General features: G+C 36.2%; 1 protein-coding gene across 16 annotated transcripts in view; it reads left to right on the top strand.

Moving 5' to 3' along the window:
* Csnk1g1 (casein kinase 1 gamma 1) overlaps positions 1 to 22986 on the top strand; it is a 175854-nt gene that overhangs the window by 61558 nt on the left and 91310 nt on the right. For all 16 annotated transcript variants that reach the window (XM_074066200.1, XM_074066203.1, XM_074066197.1 and 13 more), the window contains one exon: positions 8184 to 8563. In XM_074066200.1, coding sequence (XP_073922301.1) covers positions 8383 to 8563 — 181 coding nt within the window. In that variant the 5' untranslated portion in view covers positions 8184 to 8382. The remainder of the gene's footprint in view (positions 1 to 8183; positions 8564 to 22986) is intronic.

Here is a 22986-nt window from a genome sequence, read left to right as displayed (position 1 = left end):
GGGTCTCATACTTGTTAGGCAGGCACTCTACCACTTGAGCCACTCCGCCAGTCCTTTTTAATGTTGGGTATTTTCGAGATAGGGTCTCATGAACTATTTGTCTGGGCTGGCCTCAAACCGTGATCCCCTTGATCCCTGCCTCCTAAGTAGCTAGGATTACAGATGTGAGCCACTGGCACCTGGTAGAGCTGAAGTTTTTAAGTTTTAACTAAAATTTTAAGTGAAGTCCAATTTTATGGGTCATGCTTTTGATGGACTGTCTTAAGAATTGCCAAACCCAAGGTCATTTAGATTTTCTCTTACAGTCTCTTGTTAAGGGTTTTATATTGTACATTTATGTGTATGATCCATTTTTTTTAGTTAATTTTCGTGAAAAGTGTTGAGGCCTGTGTGTTGCTTTTTGTGTGTGTTTATATGTGCATGTATATGTTCCAGCACCATTTCTTGAAAAGAATCCTTTTTCTATTGAATTGCCTTTGCTCCTTTGACAAAGATCAATGTGACTATATTTGCATGGACTATTTCTGGACTTTGTATTCTATTGCATTGATGTATTTATTCTCTCACCAGTACCACACTGTAAATACTGTAGTTTTGTTTAGTAAGCCTTGAAGTCTCCAACTTTGTTCTTTTTCAATATTATGTTGACTATTTTGTGTATTTTTGCCATATATTCTTTTGAATCACTTTATCAATATCCAAAAAATAAGGGCGAAAGTAGGAATTTTTAATAGTAATATAATTTTCTGTAAGTGTAGAGATGTGAAAAACTGAGTACTGAAAATTGTCAGATGGGACTAGACTGATGAACATTAGGGATGAGGGTGATGAGAATAGGTGACATCAATAATTGGAATTCGTGGAAAAAAAGAAACAATAGTACCAGATCCTATAAATACTGTTGTTCTCTTTAACAATAGCACTCCCATAAATGCATTTTAGCTAAAATTAATAAAGTTTGATAATTTGTTACATCAATTATAAGTTATAGTTAGGTTAAACATAATTCTTACTGTGTATTTGTTTTGTTTTAGCTAAAATGAGTTATAAGCCTTTTATTTGTAATTAAATTGGTCTATAGTATTTTGAGGGGTAAGGTGGGACTGCAGTTTGAAGCCATTATGTAGTTCTCGAGACCCTATGTGTAGGCCCTGAGTTCAAGCCCCAGTACCACCAAAAAGAAAAGCAAGCAAGCATAAGGACCAAATACGTGGTAGATGAAGAAATAGATGAAAATAAAGAGCCTGAGTCATTTTGAAGTTGCATATACACACACCATATGATCTAGCAGTCCTATATCTATAAACAGTTTCTTTTTAAGTTATGTAAGAAGGGAGAGATTTAGAAGCTTGGCCAGCTTTGTCTTGTCTGTCAATCAACAAAGGCCCAGTGTGTTTTTACTTAAAAATTGAAATATTTATGTTCTGTGTTTTTTATTTATTTATTTACGTACTTTTCAATACTGAGGTTTGAACTCAGGACCTCATGTGGGCTAGGCAGGCACTCTACCACCTGAGCTACTCTGCCAGTCCTTTTTTGTGTTGGTTTGGGTTTTTTTGAGATACAGCCTTGCAAACTATTTGCTCAGGTTGGCTTCAAACTGCAATCCTTCCCAGTAGCTAAGATTACAGAAATAAGCCACTGGTACCCAGCTGTGATGCTGCATTTTTGACAAAGCCAGAGAATCTGAAATATACAAATTAGCAGTCTATTTTCACTTTACAGATGGATTCACAGGTTTAATTCTTTTTTTGGTACATTTTAATAGGTTTCATTATGACATTTTCATATACACTATATGTGTATACTTCAATCATATTCATCCCCATTACTCTCTCTTGTTCCCTCTCCCTCCTTCCACGGGTCTTCTTCCTCTTTCTAAATAGTCTCCCTTCTTTTCACGTCTTTTTTTCTTTTCTTTTTTTGTATTTTTAATCTAGATTCCACATACAAGAGAAAACATTCAATATTTATCTTTCTGAGTCTGGTTTATTTCACTTAAGCTTGTTTCACTTAATGTTGATGATCTTTAGTTCATCCATTTTCCTGCATATGACATAATTGCTTCTTCTTCATGGTTGAATTAAAAACTCCTTTGAATGTATGTGCCACATTTTCTTTATCCATCCATCTGCTGATGGGCACTTGGGCTACAGTGCTGCAATAAATATCAGTATGCAGATATCTGTTGTTAACTAACCCAGGAGGTTTAGCTAGTTCATATGGTAGTTCTATTTTTAGATTTTTGAGGACCACCCACACAGCTGCAGTTCTTTAGATATTTTCTTTGATTCTTCCTCCCGCTTCTGGTACTGGGGATTGAACCCAGGGCCTTACACTTGCTAGGTAAGTGTTCTATCATTTGAACTACACCCAGCCCTCTTTGATGCTTTTGTAATGTGACTTAATTTCTTTTAGATGTCACGCACCTTCTCAAAATGCAGTTGCATAAAACAATAAGTTTACTTTAGTTATTTCATTCACAATTGAATGAAATTCAGTTTTTCCCCCCAAAGCATTTCATTACTCCTGTGTGTAGGTAATGACTTTGGACCAGATGAAGTCTTGGTTTTGACATAGTATACTGTTTATTTATATGTTAGATCAGGATAGTAGTTACTAGAAACATAAATTTCTATCATTTGAGTTTGATGGTTTGTTTTAAGATACCTTGTGGAGCAATCTGTGAGGACATTTTACTGATTACTGTGGGAGATAGCCATGTATTTCTACTAACATGAGCAGTCTGATTTGACTTCAGTTTGCCAACCACAATTTGGCGAATTAAGTTAGTTGACTTTCCTGTTAACAATAATTCTTTCTTTTTCTTCTTCTTCTTCTTCTTTTTTTTGGAGTGCTAGGGATTGAATTCAGGGCCTTACCCATGCTTAACCATGTGCTCTACCACTGAGGTATACCCCAGTTTGAGAAGTAATCCTTCAGTCTGCTAGATGGCTCTTATAATTTCGCAGTTAAGAAAGCCAAGTATATAACTCTGTTGTTATTCAGTAACTAAGTCATTTTTCTTTTCCCCCTTGCAGTACTGAGGTTTAACTGAGGGCCTCACACTTGCTAGACAGGTACTGTTATCACTTGAACCACTCTGCCAGCCCCTTTTTTGTGTTGGATATTTTCAAGATAGAGTCTCAAGAACTATTTGCTTGGGGCTGGCTTTGAACCGTGATCCTCCTGATCTCTGCCTCCAGAGTACCTGAGAGGCACCTACCTCCAGAATAGCTAGGATGAGAGGCGTGAGCCACCAGTGCCTAGCTAAGTGGGGCTTTATTGATAAAGAAATGCTTTCAGGGAATGGTCAAACCAGTTCTAGAAATAAGATGTGACTTTTTATTTTTTGGTACTGGGGTTTGAGTTTACAGCCTCATACTTTCTATGCAGGAGCTCTACAACCTGAGCCACTCTGCCAGCCTTTTTTTTCCCCATCGGTTATTTTCGAGATAAGGTCTTACTGTTTTCCTGGGCTGGCTTCTAACCATGATCCTCCTGATCTTTGCCTTCAGATTAAGCTAGGATTACAGGCGTGAGCCACTGGTGTACAGCCAAGATAAAACTTTTGATTTCAAAGAATATGTAGAGATTCATACTTGCTATGATTGAGATTTTTTAAGGAATTTAAAAGTTCAAATATGTGTTTATCATAATATGTAACATGTTTAATAAATAAGGTATAAGTTGTTGCTAAATATTTTCTTGATTAGAACAATAAATGTGCTAACTTGGATTTATATAATTTCTTTCCTCCTTTTTTTAAGGGAAAAACATGTTAGAAAAAATACAAGAAATAATATAAGCATATGGTTTTGTCTTTTGTCACATTCTTGGAAGCCATGTGGTTTTCAAAGATCAAAGTATAACTTAATGAATGTTTACTCAGGTATCCCTTTTTGATTTGGTTGTTGAGTTGACTTTTTAAGGTTATCTACCAGTAACTGTAAGTAAGCCACTACTTTGTGAATAGAGAATCTTAACTGACCAGCCTTCACATTTATGGATTTAAATTGTTAGCTTTTTGATAGATTCATTCTAATTCTCTTTAGTATAACTTTGTATAAATACGTGATCATGTCACTGAAATCTGTTTTCTGTTAGTTGAACAAGACCAATATTTTTAAGTACTAACTAGATGTAAAAAACTAAAGGAGATGTGACAAGATCCCTAGCTTTAAAGACTTAAAATCAAATTGGATATTAAGAACACATAAAATAATCTGGTACACAATAAGGTGACCTTTCAAGTATTAATGATGGATTGGTTAGAAAAGCTTTCACCAAGGAAATTAGATATGAGTCTGGTCTTAAATGCATACAGAAGAATTAAGATGCCATTCTAGTTAAAAAGATCTTTGTTTATGGGGTAGATTTTCTCTTTATTTTTTCCTATGTAGTAGGGTTTTTTTGTTTTTGTTTTTTTTGGAAGGTTTTTCATTATAAATTTTTTATTAGGATATATTCATTATGGGAGGATTCGTAGTGACAATTCCAATTAGACTTACGTTGTACACTATTTACATTGCCCCTATCATCTCTACCCATCTGCCCCCTTTGCCCCCCCACCTGTAATAGTTTTTTAATACATAAGTTTAAATAAAGAATTGATATTAAAGGGCCTCACATGACAAGCTATATAGTTTATGGTTGGATACCAAAATATAGTTTTGAGCAGTGAACCTTGATAAAGAAATAGGATTTTTTAAAAGCTAAAACAGTCTGTTACTTTGATTTCTTAAATGATAGGTGCCATATAAAGTAGTATTAAATAATATTCATCTTTCATTATTGTAGATTAGTCAGTCCTAATGTCTCATGCATGGATTGGGATATTGAGACTTAAGTGTGAGGTTTTTCCATGTTCGTCGGAGGTAAAGTGATTGTTTTGCTGTACATGTGAGCATCCTTTGCCAGTTGAATGACATTTTTGGCTTTCTAGATGGCTCTATCCTGGCAAGTAAGTGCTAGTTACCCTTCTCATATATACACACAAGAACACACAGTTTATGAGGACTGTCAGGGCTGAGACTAATGTTAGATGAGTCTAAGTATAATGCAAAAATGAAAATTATAAAAATAATCTCCATCTGTTAAATGTAAACACAAATGAAAAATATGAAGAGAAATAGACAAAGTAGTATAGTTTCAAATCTTATAAAACTGTTATACCAGTGATAATTTATGAAAATTGAGAAGTAAATTTAGCAGGCTAATACACATGCTGTTTCTGTCCTTAAACAATTTATAATGCAAAGGAAGAAAGTATAACTGGCAGTCTCTCACACAGACATACTCACACAAGATGGACCTATCTTTTTTTTTTTTTCATTTTTCTTTTATTATTCATATGTGCATACAAGGCTTGGTTCATTTCTCCCCCCTGCCCCCACCCCCTCCCTCTCCCCCCCCTCAATACCCAGCAGAAACTATTTAGCCCTTATTTCTAATTTTGTTGTAGAGAGAGTATAAGCAATAATAGGAAGGAACAAGGGTTTTTGCTGGTTGAGATAAGGATAGCTATACAGGGCATTGACTCACATTGATTTCCTGTGCGTGGGTGTTACCTTCTAGGTTAATTCTTTTTGATCTAACCTTTTCTCTAGTACCTGTTCCCCTTTTCCTATTGGCCTCAGTTGCTTTTAAGGTATCTGCTTTAGTTTCTCTGCGTTAAGGGCAACAAATGCTAGCTAATTTTTTAGGTGTCTTACCTATCCTCACCCCTTCCTTGTGTGCTCTCGCTTTTATCATGTGCTCATAGTCGAACCCCCTTGTTGTGTACCCTTGATCTAATGTCCACATATGAGGGAGAACATACGATTTTTGGTCTTTTGGGCCAGGCTAACCTCACTCAGAATGATGTTCTCCAATTCCATCCATTTACCAGCGAATGATAACATTTCGTTCTTCTTCATGGCTGCATAAAATTCCATTGTGTATAGATACCACATTTTCTTAATCCATTCATCAATGGTGGGGCATCTTGGCTGTTTCCATAACTTGGCTATTGTGAATAGTGCCGCAATAAACATGGATGTGCAGGTGCCTCTGGAGTAACAGTTTTTTGGGTATATCCCCAAGAGTGGTATTGCTGGATCAAATGGTAGATCGATGTCCAGCTTTTTAAGTAGCCTCCAAATTTTTTTCCAGAGTGGTTGTACTAGTTTACATTCCCACCAACAGTGTAAGAGGGTTCCTTTTTCCCCGCATCCTCGCCAACACCTGTTGGTGGTGGTGTTGCTGATGATGGCTATTCTAACAGGGGTGAGGTGGAATCTTAGTGTGGTTTTAATTTGCATTTCCTTTATTGCTAGAGATGGTGAGTGTTTTTTCATGTGTTTTCTGGCCATTTGAATTTCTTCTTTTGAGAAAGTTCTGTTTAGTTCATGTGCCCATTTCTTTATTGGTTCATTAGTTTTGGGAGAATTTAGTTTTTTAAGTTCCCTGTATATTCTGGTTATCAGTCCTTTGTCTGATGTATACTTGGCAAATATTTTCTCCCACTCTGTGGGTGTTCTCTTCAGTTTAGAGACCATTTCTTTTGATGAACAGAAGCTTTTCAGTTTTATGAGGTCCCATTTATCTATGCTATCTCTTAGTTGCTGTGCTGCTGGGGTTTCATTGAGAAAGTTCTTACCTATATCTACTAACTGCAGAGTATTTCTTACTCTTTCCTGTATCAACTTAAGAGTTTGGGGTCTGATATTAAGATCCTTGATCCATTTTGAGTTAATCTTGGTGTAGGGTGATATACATGGATCTAGTTTCAGTTTTTTGCAGACTGCTAACCAGTTTTCCCAGCAGTTTTTGTTGAAGAGGCTGCTATTTCTCCAAGATGGACCTATCTTAATAAAGCATCTTACTTTTTTTACCACCCTTCCCCCCCCAATATTACTTGAGAAATTTGGGTAAAAGACAAGGATAATCAGGATATTGGATACAGATGAATATAAGAGAAATAATAAAGAGGACTGTGAATTTGTAATATTATTCATACAGGACCAGTTTTAAGGCCCAGTTTTCTTCTGATTAACTGACTATAACTAGTGGTTCCTATAACCCTGTCTTTGAGTTCATTAGCTTGAACAGCTCACAGAATGCAGGAAATATATTTGGTGGCTTATTTTAAAGGGTATTACAACAGATGCAGATGAAGAGGTACAGAGGATGATGTAAGGAGGAAGAGGTATAGGGCTTCAGTGCCCTCTCCAGGCATACCATCTTCCAGCAACCTCCATGACTTCAGCTATCTGGAAGCTTCCCAATCTTTGTCCTTTTAGATTTTCATGGAGGCTTCATTTCATGCTTAATGATTGAAGCATGGAAAACTGCATAGAAACATGATTGACAAAAAAGGGAAATCGAGTGCTAATAAACTGGGTGGGAAACCCTAGCAAGACCAGTCTGCTCTGACTGTTTTTGGCCTGTCTGTGTAGCATTTCTTCCCTCCTTGGGGATAGGGCAGGTCCCTTCTGAAATAGGGGTCTTTTGATCTATTATCAGAACAGGTGGGGGAAGATTAAGAAAAAACTTTTGGTTTCTGTCATTTGTCTTGGAGAGAAAGAGGAGCAGGTAGAAGGCAGGCAAGAAGAATGTCAGAGAGAGAGAGGCTTTGCTTTCTGAGGCCTAAGGTGTGCCATTATTCTAGTCACTAGTGACAGGGTTAAGAATAATGACCCAGGAACTATGGACAAAGTCAAAAATATGTGTCCTATTATCACAGATGCTCACTTGGATCGTCAAATATAGCATCAAAATGATCTCATCGTAAACAGTCTCACAAAAAAGTTTCAATTAAATTGTCCACACTTTGTTTAACTCATCTATAATCCCATTATGTCTTTCTGTTAGCCAGTAACGTTTAAAAAAAAAAAAAGCCAAAAACAATAAGTACTTTACTTTTTGGTCATATGTGCATTACTAGAAGAAACATTTCATATTAAAGGCTTGTGTATTTCCTTAGACGCCATGGTTTTCAGCCTACTGAGCTTATGTTAACACATAAATAACTAATCCAGATGGCTCAGCTGTTGGAGGATATAAAACCAAAACTCATTTCAGGAAGCTCTGATGATCCATGTTGCTCATCTTTGGATAGAGTCCATTCTAATTAGTAGTGACTTTCTCAGTTTGTTTTAAAATTTAATTTTTAACTGCATGTTTTCTTGATTTTTACCTAGGTTCCAAAATGTCCTGTGCTTGAGACCTACAGACTGCATGTCCTACAGGAACTAATCTGGAAATACATTAGAAGCAGAAATATGATGCCAAAAGAACTCCTTACCTTCCTCTGACTACAGTTTACTTGGACATACTTTTGTTTTGAAGAGAGGTACACACACTGAGGAAACTTGCATAGAGACCTTGTTGTGTAGGATCATGGACCATCCTAGCAGGGAAAAGGATGAAAGACAACGGACAACTAAACCCATGGCACAGAGGAGTGCACACTGCTCCCGACCATCTGGATCCTCAACGTCCTCTGGGGTTCTCATGGTGGGCCCCAATTTCAGGGTTGGCAAGAAGATAGGGTGTGGGAACTTCGGAGAGCTCAGATTAGGTAAGAACTTCCTTATGTCACTAACAACAATAATAACTGCTATGAACTCTGGTGTGTTTCAGGACAAGCAGAAGTAGGACTTACTGCATAAGAAATAAGAATTTGTGAGAAGGGGCTATAGTAATGACTATATTTTTCCACCAATTCTGAGATTTTATGATGCAGGCAGATAGGCATACAAGTAGCAATAATATCCAGATTCTGATTTAGAGACCTAAATTCTGCATCTTTAACAAATTCCTGTGTGATGTAGACTTTTTTTTTTTTTTTTTTGGTACTGGGGATCAAACCCAGGGCCTCATGCATGCTAGGTAGACACTAAACCATTGAGCTATATCCCCAGCCTAATTTTTGTTTTTGAATCACAATTTCAGAAGGGAATACACCAGGTGTGCCCTTGGCCTCATGTAATATCAGAACTCTGGAGACTGAGGCAGGAGGATTGTGAGATCCAGGCCAGCCTGGGCTACATAGCGAGATTCTCTATCAAAAAGAAAAAAAAGGGAAGTAAGGTCTTGCTTTAATTCAGACTACCCCTGAAAAAAGAAGAGTAAGTCCTTACTTGGTAATATTCAGATTTGGTCTGCAAGGATATACATCCTATTTAGAGAGATTTTCCAGTTGGTACTACTTGCATTTTTCTTGGAGTTCCCAACATTAGGATTGAGTTAAAACTCTTAAGGAGAAATTCTGCAGTTTTACTACCTATCCAAGAAATGAACTTTCGAGTTTGACTTTATGAGTAAGATGATGAATTGAACAAAATCAGTAAGTTTAAAGATGTGAGATTGAACAGAAGGTATATTTATATACTTTTTTTTGGGGAAGGGGACAGTACTGGGGTTTGAATTCACGGCTCACAAAGCAGGTGCTCTACCACTTGAACCATGCTTCCAGCCCAGTATTTACATACTTTTTAATCGGTCATTCTACCTCAGTTGAGAAGAGAAAATGAAAGACCTGTAAGTAGAGATCAGCTTGGAGAATGTGAAAAGGTCTCCTTTTAGGCTAAAGTGTTTCCTTTTTTTCCCCCATAGTTATTGAAGCTATGGATTATTATGAACACGCATCGTAAAAAACTTTGGCCCTTGGAAGAATGGGAAAATGGCAACATGAGATGATTATTGTTCATTAGCTCTGATCCCCCATAGAGAGTCTTGGGGAAACATCACTACACTAACCAGATATCACTGGGTACAGAATTGAGTTTAAGGATGCTGACAATCAATTTTTTTACTTGTAGAAGGCTAGCAACCTGGAATTGGACTTAAGATAATGAAAGAGTCTTTATATTTAGAGATATCTTCATGTTCAGTTAGCAACACCAGCAGATGCTATTGAGAATAAGAGTAAAATGTGTAATTTCACACTGCATGACTTCCCAGCAACTACTCATTTGCTTTAGCACCTAGTTTTGCAAATACTGATTTATGTAATGGATTGGCTTTGTTTTAATATCACATACTTGCATCAAATAGATTATGGCGTAAACACCCACAAAATTACTGCTAAGAGGCAATTTCTAGTGCATATAAACTTGTGCATTCTTATAACATCAGAAAGTTGTTTAATTTCTTCGAGTGAGGAAAAACTTCGACCGGTGAAACTGAAATTTATTTAATTACTGTGGCCTAAATTTGTATTACAAATTTACATGGAAAGTATCCATTCAGTTAAAAAGATAAATTCATGGTCTTGTAGAGTTTCATAGTAGTAGAGTGTTGTGGGTGGGTTTTGGTTTTGGTTTTGGTTTCAGACAATCTCATTTATAGCCAAGGTTGGTCTCAAACTTTTTTGAGTGTGTGGTACTGGGTTTTTTAACTCAGGGCCTACACCTTGAGCCTCTCTACCAGTCTTTCTTCAGGGTTTTTTTGAGATAGGGTCTCACAGACTATTTGCCTGGGGTTGGCTTCGAACCTCGATCCTCCTGAGCTCTGCCTCCTGAGTAGCTCAGATTACAGGTGTGAGCCACCAGCACCCAGCTTAGCCTCAAACTCTTGAGCCTCCTGCTTCTGCCTCTTGAGGGTTGGGATTGTAAATGTGTGCCAACATTCTTGGCTAATATTGCTCTTGTTGACTTACCCTTGTAGTTAGTGGCTTTATTCTTTTTATCAGCATAAACCAGAAGATGTATGTCAGAATCATTTGGCATCTACCTAACAATATTGTGGGCTATATATCCTATTCCATCTTTCTCTTGCTCTGCTATAAGTAGAAGATTGTGTAGACAAAGAAGATATAAATTAGAAAATGCCAAACTCAAGCAGGTGCAGTAGGCCTTGAGCATGGCCACCAACTACCTACAAGGCACTGCTTCTCCAAACTCATTTCCTTTTCAAGCCACACTTTTTCTACTGTCTTTCAAACAGCCAAGTGCATTTCTGCTTTAGTTCTTTCTGCCTGCAGAATTCTTTCCTTAAAATTTTACATACCTAATTAGTTTGGTTCTTTGCAAATCTTTTTCTATCTCACTATCCATTCAGTAGTCATTTCTTGACTATTTACTTAACACTAGACTTTGGGAAAGATACGAAGAATAATCAGGTATAGTTTCTGTCCCTAAGTATAGCACAGTGTATGGTAGAGAAAGAGAAAAATAAATGGCAGTGCAAAGTAATAAGTGTGACAACAGATTTTTGTTTGTTTTTTTGCAGCACTTAGATTTGAACTCAGGGTCTCATACTTGCTAGGCAGGCACTCTACCACTTGAGCCACTCCACCAGCCCTGACAACAGACTGTATAGAACTACATTGGTAGAACTAAATGAAGAATTTATCCTGTCATTGATAATGGGCAGGATTTCTGCTTGTGGACACATGGAAAAGGGGCTCTCTCCAGCTGCAGGATGCAGAAGAACTAGGTGTTATGAAAGTGCTCAGTGTATTACCAGAGTATGAGGTGGTTATATATAACTTGGTCATAGAATGTGAAGTGAAAGAAACATAATAGATGAGCTGTTAGGTAAGCTGGGAGCAGATTGTGAAGTGTTTGCCTGGTATTTTGAAGTATTTGGACTTTATACTGTAGGCAGTGAGGTGGAATCATCAGGGGTTTTACAACATAGGAGTGATATGATGCGGTTTGTATTCCATAAAGGTAATTCATGTAGTTTTAAGATTAGACCATATAGAAAAGAAGTTAACATCTTAACAGATTTTGCTCTAATGTGGTACTTACTGCATTGTACTTTCTTCCACCATCTCTGTATTCCAATATTTGGCTGAAAGGTAGCATTTTGTTTTATTAATCTTCATAGCTCCAATTCCTTTCACTGTGTATGATACATAATGGGGTCTCAAGCAATGTTTGTTTGACTGAATAATCAGTAATGGGCAGGGCCTTAGTTCCTAGCTTAATTCTAAAAGTGGCAGTGAGATGGACAGAGGAAGTGAATTACAAATTTTAGGAAGGCACTAGTTATTTGAGAGGAAGAAGTCAAATATTAAATTTGCCAACTTCAGGGGACCATGTGAACATGAACAAGGAAGCCTCTAAGGGAATTAGTAAGTATAGGACTGAGGTGGGGTGGTAGGTATTAACAGTTTCATAGGAAATCCTAACATACTAAAGGGATAAAATGGAACCTGAGGGTTGGGGATTTAGTTCAGTAGTAGGGTGCTTACCTGGCTCATATGATGCCCTGGGTTCCATCTTCAGTGCTGTAAACAAACAACCACCACCAATAAACCTTGAATCTTTATCATCCAAAGACCTAGCCAATCAACTAAACAGTAACATTAATATATTATGCTTTTGTAACTCTGTTAAAGTTTTCTTACAAATTTGCCAATTTCTAGGTTATATAAATGGAATAAACTACAAGTTTTAGAAGTCACATTATTCTTTTCCATGTGGTTAAAAGTAGTAGTGGTGGCTGGCCTGGTACCAGTGGCTCACACCTGTAATCCTAGGTACTCAGCAGGCAGAGATCAGGAGGATCATGGTTTAATGCCAACCTGGGAAAATAGTTCACGAGACCCTATCTCGGAAAAAACCTATTTCCAAAAAGGGCTGGTGGAGTGGCTCAAGGTGTAGATCCTGAGTTCAAAACCCCAGTACCACAAAAAAAAAAAAAGGTAGTGTTAAATGAGATTGCTTTTCCAATTTTCATTTTCTTCCCTTAAAAATAAGAATAATGATTTGCGGTGAAGAGCTAAAATCAGAGATGGGCACTGGTGGCTCACATCTGTGATCCTAGCTACTTAGTAGGCAGAGATCAGGAGGGTCACAGTTCAAAGCCAACCCCAGGCAAATAGTTCATGAGACCCTATCTTGAAAAAGCCCATCACAAAAAGGGTTTGAGTAGCTCAAGGTGTGGGCCCTGAGTTCAAACCCCAATACCGCCAAAAAAAAAAAAAACTAAATCAAACCACCTAATACATGATGAGCACTGGATATTTATAAAAATATATTTCTAAAAATTGGGCTTTTAGTTTTTCCCAACTTTATATAAAGAAAATTTTCAGTCTTACAGAAAAGTAAAAAGACTAGGATGGTGAATAACCATAATGTACTGTGACCTAGATTTATATTGTTAATATTTTGTCCAGTCTCTCTTTGGAGATATATAGGTGTAATATACATTAGTGTGTTAGTTTATTTTAACTATTTCCAGTACATCATAAGCCAGAGAAAACACAGATTCTCCTCAGTAAGAATGTTTTTATGTGTGTAATAGATGATAGCATTTGTTTCATTTCATAGTATATTGTAAAGAGATACAATTTAAAATTATAACTTAAGACAGAATGAATGTATTTTAACTTTTTAGGAGACTGTTACATGTATGTAAAATTCTTGTTTCTAATAGTATCACAGCTTAAATTTTGTTTGAAATTGCACCCTATTATTTCCTCCCCAATCTCACCCCCCTTCTGTTCTCTTTCTTTGTCTTGCTTTTTTGTTGTTTGTGGTACTGGGGATTGAACCCAGGGAGCATCCTGTTAGTTCTAACACTAGCATAATTTGTTAGATGTGAACAACTTGATCTTGAAGAAGAGTTCTTCTGTCAAGAGTATTATCCATTAGAAAAGAAAAATGGTATGATATGAGTGAGGAATTTTGCCCACATTTGGTGTTACATAAACTGCATCATGTTATTATGATAATTTTACAAGTGGCACAAATATGATACTTCTAGGATTGTGCATTGACATGTTCAATTAGGAGACTGTGTAATAGTATAAGTTTCAGGATTGTAAACCTGTTGATCATGACTATGGGCAAAAAATGTATAGAAAAAATGATTTGATTATCAGAGTAGTTCAGAATTAATATTTAAATGATGTCATCAAACATCCTAAGTAGAAAACTGAACTTATGGTCTACTTTTCAAAGGAAGTAGAGCTCTCTGCCAATGTAGTATATGGTCTTTCAAAGGCCATTTAATACCATATTATTTCATATTTTTCTGAATTGAGGTTATTAGAGCAAGAATGTGCCATAGATAATTTTATAACTTATTTTATAATTTGTTTACTTGGATTTATTTTGCATATGTGTTTTGTTTTGTTTGTTTTGAGTTTTTTTGAGACAAGGTCTTGCTGTGCAACTCAGGCTCACTTAGAACTCAATCACCCTGCCTCCACTTCTCAAGTGCTGGTGTTACAGGGATGTGCCACCACGTCTATGTACTTGAATTTATTTTTAATAAACAAATAGATTTTTAAAGTCTGACCTCTGTACATGGTTCACTTTTTTAACAATGTCCTCTAGATAACTATATTTTTAAATGTTACCATTCCTTTTTTCTTTGTTAGATATTGATTTTCTCACAAATCCCATCCCCTATCACTTACATACGTTCTCCACATTCTCAATATACTTCCATCATATTTTTTTATTAAAACATTTTCCTACTTTGATAACATTATGACTATGGGAATTTTGTTTACAGTTAAGCCATGAGACTATTATCATTGTATTTCCTTTTTAGAATAACTTCATCCTTTCTTCCCTCAGAATTAAAACTTTCTGGCCAGGCATGGTGGGGCATGCATGTAATCCCAGGTACCTAGGCCGTAAAGATAGGAGGATTGTCTTTTGAGGCCAGCCTAGGGAAAAGTTAGGCTCAATATCAAAAACAAGCTGAGCATGGTGGTTCACACTTGTGAACTTAGGGGATGGAGGTAGGAGTATCACATCTGAGGCCAGCCCATCAGAAAGCTCAAGACCCTATCTGAAAAACAAACCAAAAGCAAAAAGCTGGTAGCATGGCTCAAGAGGTAGAGTACTTTCTTAGTTCAATCCCTGCTACACACAGACACACACACACACACACACACACACACACAGAAAATTAAAAATTACTGACATTTGATTTTTTTAAATTTCCTTAGTTTTTTATATACCTTTCTTTAATTCTTCCCCTAAAGTCTCCAATAGAATTGTAAAATTTCTGTCAATATCATTAGATAATCCAGCTTTTATATTCCTTTTCTGCTGTATGTCAGCTTTCTCAGTTCTGTGTCAGTTGTTTGTTCTTACCTTCTAAAATGTTGATGTCCTTAGTTCCTAGTTCCTCACCTATTCTCTTTGTCCCTCTTTCTCTGTCTTCATGTCAATAGGTTTTGGAGAAGAACTAAGTGCCTATATTTTATCTGTCATATATCTATATATTACTGGCTTTTTTTAGTTCACCAAGGCATTTGACAGGCTTTTGTGATTCTCTCTAACATATATAGAAATGTAAGCTGACCGATGAGATAATTAAGTAGATGCTGGATTATTGCCATCACTGATGCTGAACAATAGAGTTGTGTATTTTGGTTCCATGTAGTTCAGCAGTGAATTGGATTGAGGCCTTCAAAGAATATACTGATGATCTGTGTACACAGCACATTGCTTGGGGTGGTACAGTTAATATACTGGCTATTAGAACCAAGATTTAGTTGGCCTAAGTAAGAGGTTGAATTAGCCTTAACTGATTCACAGACCTGTGCAATTTTTGGATCTGACAACTAGAATAACAACAATTAATATAAAAAAAAGACTTAGAGTTTAGTATAAAACTAGAAATGGTCCTGAGCTTCCAAAAAACTCATGGTAACTTTGAATTCATATCAACAAAAGTAATAGTTGCTTAAGTTTTAGATTTATAAGAAACCTTAGTATTGTCTAGACCAACTGTCATCATTTTTAAGGTGAGAAAAATTAGAAATTAAATGACTTGGTCAAAGGAAAAAAACAAAAAAAAACCTAGCATGCTTCAAAATTGAAACTAGAGCCCACCACCTGGTCTTATCCCTGAGTGATTAGGTGTGCAAATGAAACATGCTTGGGGGAGTAATATTAAAAAGGACCTTCAAATAAATGTCTGATTCCAATGGTGATAGTCATTGGGATTTATAATTTCCTATTACTGGGAAAGAAATATAAAGTGTAAAATGACCACCATGATCTTTTCTTTAAGTAAAACATTCTCTAGTTTCTATGGTAAACTATCCCCAACTTTAATGTTGAGAGATTTTTCAAGAGAATAAGCAGGAAAAAATATCAGTAAATTAATTATTGTCAACTGTACATTTTGAAATTTAGAGTAAAATCAAAGTGGAAAATACAAACACAAGACTTTATTCAAATAAAAGGCTAGTGGTAGATTTAGATAATTGCATCACATTTATTCACTTAAATTACATTGAGCATCTGTTCTTTTGCATTTAGCTAGGTCCTGAATGTACAAAAACCATAAATAAGACTTGGACTGTGCTGTCTTGAAGTTTTCTAAATTAATAACTATGCTGCAGTGCAGTAAGTAAAATACTAGAAAATGTACACTGTGAATAATGGTAGGAGAGAGTGATAGTTCAGCTAGAATTTGCAAATGAAAGAAAATCTGCACAAATAAGAGAGTTGAATCTTGTTAGTTACTTTGTTTATTTATAGGCAGGACCATGCTATATAACCCAGCCTGACCTTGAACTTACATTACAGTCTAGGCAGGCCTCAAATTCCCAATCTCTCTACCTTAGCCTCCCCAGTACTGAGGTTGCAGATGTGCACCACTATGCCCAGCTTAGAGCTGAAACTTTGACTTGAGGTTGATTATATGGAGAAAAAAGGAAGGGAAGGGGGAGAGATTGGGAGGGGCAGAACATTCTAAGAGCACCATACAAAGGCATGAAAATATGAAACACAAATCTAAAGAATTTCAGGGCTACTGGGAGTGTATGTGGCTAAGATAAATAGTAGTGGCTCAGTGTGAAGAATTGGTCTTGAGAAGTGACGATACAGATCTTAGCCAAGCCCATTCTTGATGGGACTTCATTTTGTGTGCCATGACAAAACTTGGAAGGAATTACATGTCCTTTTACAGTTTTTTCCCTTGGAGAAGGTAAATTAATTTGAATGCTCTCATCTATCCTCCCTTCCCCCCCCCCCAGAAAAAGATAGTTTTTCAGGATTTTTCAAAAACATGGAACAATCTCCTTTTATCCAGTGGTGCTCCCATCTAAAGAATAATAGTGGGAGTTCCTCCAGTTGACATGGCAAAAAGCTGAAAGTGATTCTAAGTGTTTTAAGTGCTTTAAGTGATTCTGAGTGTTTCTTTGATTAAAGGGTTCTGCTAAGTAGTTTGAACTAGAAGTCAACATGTTCTCATTATATAGCAGAGTTGGGTCTTTTTTGAGGTTGTAATTCTACTTTCTGTACTTATTAGTAAATTAGTTGAAACAGAGGTTTCATTGTGATATTTACATACACGCCTATGTACTTTGAGCAAAGTAACCCCTTCTACTTCTTCTTTATTTATAAACTACTTCAGGAGTGCATTAACATAAGTGATAATTTATTTGTAGTTGAACACCTAAATAGAGAAGTTTAGGATAATTCCAATTCATGAAGGGCTTTTTTGTTTTGCTTGTTTGGGGTAGATTTTATTACAACAGCACCACAAAAACTAGAACAAAGTCTTGTTCATTTGTGCATGTGTGTGCATATGTGTACTTTGATATAAACAAAATTGGATATACTTTGGGATCTTCTTTGTTTACTAAATTGCTGTGTTTTCATTTTTATAATTTCCACTTTTTAACATTTTTATTAGTATATATTAGTTGTACAGAGGATTTCATTGTGATATTTCCATATGTGCTTACAACATACTTTGTTCAGGTTCATTCTGACCATTATTCTCCCTCATTCCCCTTCTCCCTACTTAAAATGATTTTGACAGGTTTCAATGTTCTCTTTTTTTGTGCGAGTGTGGTGCTACTGAGGTTTGAATTCAGGGCCTCGTGCTTGCTAGGCAGGCACTCCTACTGGTTGAGTCACTCTGCCAGCCCTTTTTTGTGATGGGTGTTTTCAAGATAGGGTCTCTGCAATTATTTGCCAGGCTGGCTTCAACCCAAAATCCTCCTGATCTCTACCTCCTGAGTACCTAGGAATATAGGCATTAGCCATCATCACCCTGCTGTTGTTCTATGTTGGTACACATAAAATACATTTACCCTTTCATTAACCCTTTCTCTTGCCACTGGTACCCTCCCCCTGACATGAGATTCATCAAGAAAAAAAGTCATTCTGTTTCTGAAACTTGGAACTTTAGAAACATTTCCATTATAAATGATTATACTTTTACTGAAGGAGTATTATTTATCTGGAAATTCATTTGTATGAACTAGTTCTCTAGCTGACATTAGGAGAAGCTAAACTGCTCTAATTAAAATGCAAGTTTGTTTTTGTTTTTTTAATTTGGCTATCTAGTACTTTGTGCTTTGGGAATGAATCATAAGAAAAGAGGTCTGAATCAGTGATACACAAAAGTACATATTTTTAATCCAAAAATGAAATTAAGAAGAGTTCTATATATATTAGCATGGAAAAGAATAAATTGCTTAGGAATAAACTTAACAAGCTGAGTAAATTTTATAAGTCTGAAAGCTATATTGTCTACGGCCATAACACCCTGAACATGCCCGATCTCGTCTGAAAGCTATATTTATGCAGGAAATAAAAGAAGACCTAAATATATGCTAAGAAATCTTATGTTCATGGTTTTTAAGATTTAATGTTGGTACAAATAGCAGTACTCCCCAAAGTAATAACAGATTCAACACAGTTTCTTTCAAAATGCTACTTGGCTTCTTTGTAGAACTTGTTAAGCAATGCTAAAATTAATATGGAAATGCAAGTGACCCAGAAGAGCCAAAAATCTTGAAAAAAGAACAAAGTTGGTTGACTTGCACTTTCAGTTTTCAGAACTTACTACAAAGCTGCAGTGATCTAGACAGTGTGGTAATAGTGTAAGATAAACATAGACCAGTGGAATATATTTGAGAATCTAGCTATGAATCTTTGTCAGCTGCTTTTGGATAAATGCTTTTGGCCAAGGCCATTCAGTGGGGGAAAGAAAAATGTTTTTCAACAAATTGCACTGGAACTGCTGGATAGTCACATGTTGAAAAGATTGAACTCTTCCCTCAAACTACATGTGAAAATTAATACAAAATAGATGAAGGGACTATATGTAAAAGCCAAAAGTATAAAATCTTTAGAAGAAAATGGAAGAGTAAGTCATCCTGTCCAATTCATGACTGTAGATTCTTCGATCTGATACCAAAAGCCCAGATAGTAGAACAGCAACAACAACAAAAAAGGTACATCGATTAAAAATTTTATGTTGCCAAAAAGAACCATTAAGGATTGGGGGCATGGCTCAAGTGGTAGAACACCTGTCAAGCAAGCCTGAGACCCTGAGGTCAAACCTCAGTACTGCTTAAAAAAAAAATCAAGAAATTAAAAAATGCTTCTCACGTAAAGGGAGAAGATATTGGCAAACTATGTATCTAGTAATAGACCAGTATTCAGAATATCTATAGAGGAGGATTGCAATTTGAGGTAAGTCCTGGCAAGAAGTTATCAAAACCCCATTTTAACCAATAAGATGGGTATGGTGGTGTGTACCTGTCATTCCAGCTACAAAGAAGACATAGATAGGATAGCAGCCCAAGCAAGGCCTGGGGGCATGACTCAAGTGGTAGAATGCCTGCCTAGCAAACTCCAGGCTTTGAATTCAAACCCAAGAACTGCCAAAAAAAAAAAAAAAAAAAAAAAACCTCCAAAAAAGTAGAAATAACCAAAAGTTTAACCTGATGAGAGATGTTAGTCAACTTTATATCTGGATATATAACAGTATACCTGACGCAGGCTACTTATAAAAAAAGAACAGCATTATTTTGCTCAGTTTTGGAAGCTGAAAGTCCAAATGGTATAATGCAGGATTGGTGATGGCCACCTCTTGGCTGTATCACCTAATTGTGCTGATGGCAGTGGCTAGAATGGGTGCAGGAGCAAGCAATTATGTATTGAACCAGGAGTAGTGAGATCTGAAGGGTTCAGGCTTGCTTCTATTGTAATCACCCTTTTGTGAGAACTTAAGGAGTCACATGAACTACCTTTCAAGAGCATACCCCCTGTTACCTAAGGATCTCCCACTAGGCCCCATCTCATATAGTTTCCAACATCTCCCCACTTTTGGTAGGGACACATTTAAACCACATCCAAACCATAGAAGCCTGGGCTACATAGAAAGAACCTATATCAGGTTGGGCATGGTGCTCATACTTGCAATCCCAGCTGCTTGGGGTATGAGGATAGGAAGATTGTGGTCCAATGCTGGCCTTGGGAGAAAAATGTGAGACCCTATTGAAAGCATGGCTTAAGGGATAGAAACAAGTGTAAGGCCATGAATTCAAATCCCAGTACTGCCAACAAGAAAAAAAAGAATAGACATTCTGCAACATGGATGAACCTTAAAAACTATGTTTAGTGAAAGAAGCTTATCACAGAAGATCAAATATTATATGATTCTGTTTATATAAAATGTCTAGAATCAGCAAATCTGTAGAGATAGAAAGTAGGTTTGTGTTTGCAAAGGGCTGAGGGAGTGGAGAGGAAGAATGGGATGGGTCAACTAGTGAGTACAATACCTTGAGTGGGTTTCTTTTTAAGGTGATACAAATGTTTTAAAATTCATAGTGGTTATGTTTTTACAACTCTGAACATAATAAAGTCCACTGAATTGTACACTTTAACTAGATGAATTATATGTGTTATATCTTGAAAGCTATTAAAAAAGTGTATATAGGCTTAACCAAAACTGATATGTGAGGCTGGGGATATAGCTCAGTAGCAGAGTGCTTTCCTGGCATGTGCAAGGGCCTACGTTTGACCCCTAGCACAGCAAAAAAAAAAAAGATGCAAAAACTTCTTAATATAATTATGTAACTTCATACAGTTTTATATAGGACATATTTAAGAAGTAATGTATCACTTCGTATATACTGAAAAGATTTTTCCCTCCTTTGAAACCACATTTAGAATTAAGATATTGAAAGGTTTTAAGTGGTATCACATTTCAAAAATTTTGTTTTTCAGTAATGTGTAAGAGATAAAACTAATTTCCTTTATGGTCAATCCATAGTACAGTGGGAATCATGATTTTGTGTTCTTATTTATATCTCTTTCATCATTTTCCTAATCACTTATGTAACCAAGAGAGAGGTTTGTCTTAATAATTGGTTTGTATGTCACAACATAAAGTCCCCCTGTGTTGTCCACACTGACCTTAAACTGAGAATCCTCCTGCCTCAGCTTTCTTCTGAGTGCTTGGACTAACAACATATGCCATTATGCCAGTCTTTATTTGTTAGGTTTTTGTTTTGTTTTTAATAGGTCATGAGATTGAACCCAGGGCCTTGTGTTTCCTAATCAAGTGCTCTACTAATGAATAATTTACACAACTCAAAGGTTTTTTAAACTAATTTAAAGAGGCATTTCTTAAATAAGGATGGTGCTTCCTTGGTATTTATTCTTACTGTTCCACAAGGAACAGTTTCTTATTTTGGATAAGAAACTGATGGGAATAGATAAGTAAAATTTTAGTTCTTGTCACTAAAGCAGCAAAACTTCCAGTTTTATCAAAAAAAATTGGATTTCCTAAAATACTATACATTAGAGAATTTAGCAAGTCTGTTGAATTGTTTGCTAGGTTTTCAGTTATACATATTTTTTTTTCATTAATGGTTCTTGGGCTCTCATATGCTAGGTAAGTATTCTACCACTGAACTATACTTCCAGCCCTCCCTATGCTTTATTTGGAATTAGGTTGGTTGATCTTTAAAGAACAAAGTAATTTATTGTTGAATCTTGATATGGTTGCTCCAAAGACCATGTTCTCCTATTACAAATTGTGAATGACAATACTCAGAATAATGCTAATTATTACACTGATGAAATAGTTCTCAGAATTTATTTACCTAAAAAAAATGGCATTGTGGCTATGAGTCATGGTGCATGCCTGTAATCCTAGCATTCAGTAGGTTTAAGGCGTAAGGATTGTGTGTGTGTGTGAGCCTAGCCTTGGCTACATAGGGAGACCCTATCTCCAAACAAACAGAAACAAATAAACAAAAAAAAGCATTACGGATCTAAAAGTTATTCCCCAGTTTTTTCATCTAAAATGTACATGATATAATATTCACTATATAAACCATTTTTAAGTGTACAGTTCAGTAGTGTTAAACATATTCACACTATTGTGAAGTAGATGTCCATACCGTTTTCATCTTGCAAATCTGAAACACTATACACATTTGTCTTGTAACTACCACTCTATTTCCTGTTTCTGTGAATTTGAGTACATTAGATACCTTATATAAGTGGAATCATATAGCATTTGTCTTTTGAAACTAGCTTATTTCACTTACCATAGAATCCTCATAGTTCATCCAGGTAACAGCCTGTATCAGAATTCCCTTCTTTTTAGAAGCTGAATAATAGTCCATTGTATGTATGTACTATATTTTGTTTATCCATTTGCCCGTTGATAGAAATTTGCTTCTAGCTCTTGGTTATTATAAATGGAATGAAGTTGGTTGCTTCTTAATGCTTACCTTAAGACACCAACAGAAAAGAATTTTGATGTGGAAGAGAAGCAGCAGTTCTAAAATAAGATGGTATATGAGAAAAGGTAGGCCTGAATGAATTACTGCCTATTTTTGTCCTAGGTGGACAGTAACAATAGTTTATTATAACAGCTTAATTCACACTTCCAAAATACCTCTTTAAGAAGGAATGTCTTTTCTCAACATTCTGCTAAGAGGAATGCAAAGTGAATTTGATAAGCTTATTGCCCTTACTAAAAAAGATAGAACTTCGGCTGGAGGCATGGTTCAAGTGGTAGAATACTTAGGCAAACAGGAGGCCTTGAGTTCAAACCCCAGTGTTGCCACCAAAAAAAAAAAAAGAACCACCTGAGCTAGTATAGTGACTACCACCTATATTATCCCAGCACTCAGGAGGCTGGAACAGGAGGATCTTGAATTCAAGGCCAGACTGGGCCATATAGGGAGACCCTGTCTCAAAAAAAATAAATAAATAAATAAAAAGAAGATCTTGGACACATTGAAATGTGTTTATAGAC

This window comes from Castor canadensis, chromosome 2 (genome assembly GCF_047511655.1).
Source record: "Castor canadensis chromosome 2, mCasCan1.hap1v2, whole genome shotgun sequence".
In the NCBI taxonomy this organism is placed as follows: Eukaryota; Metazoa; Chordata; class Mammalia; order Rodentia; family Castoridae; genus Castor; species Castor canadensis.
Note: the sequence above shows the minus strand (reverse complement) of the source record. Positions and strands in the feature narration are given on the sequence as shown.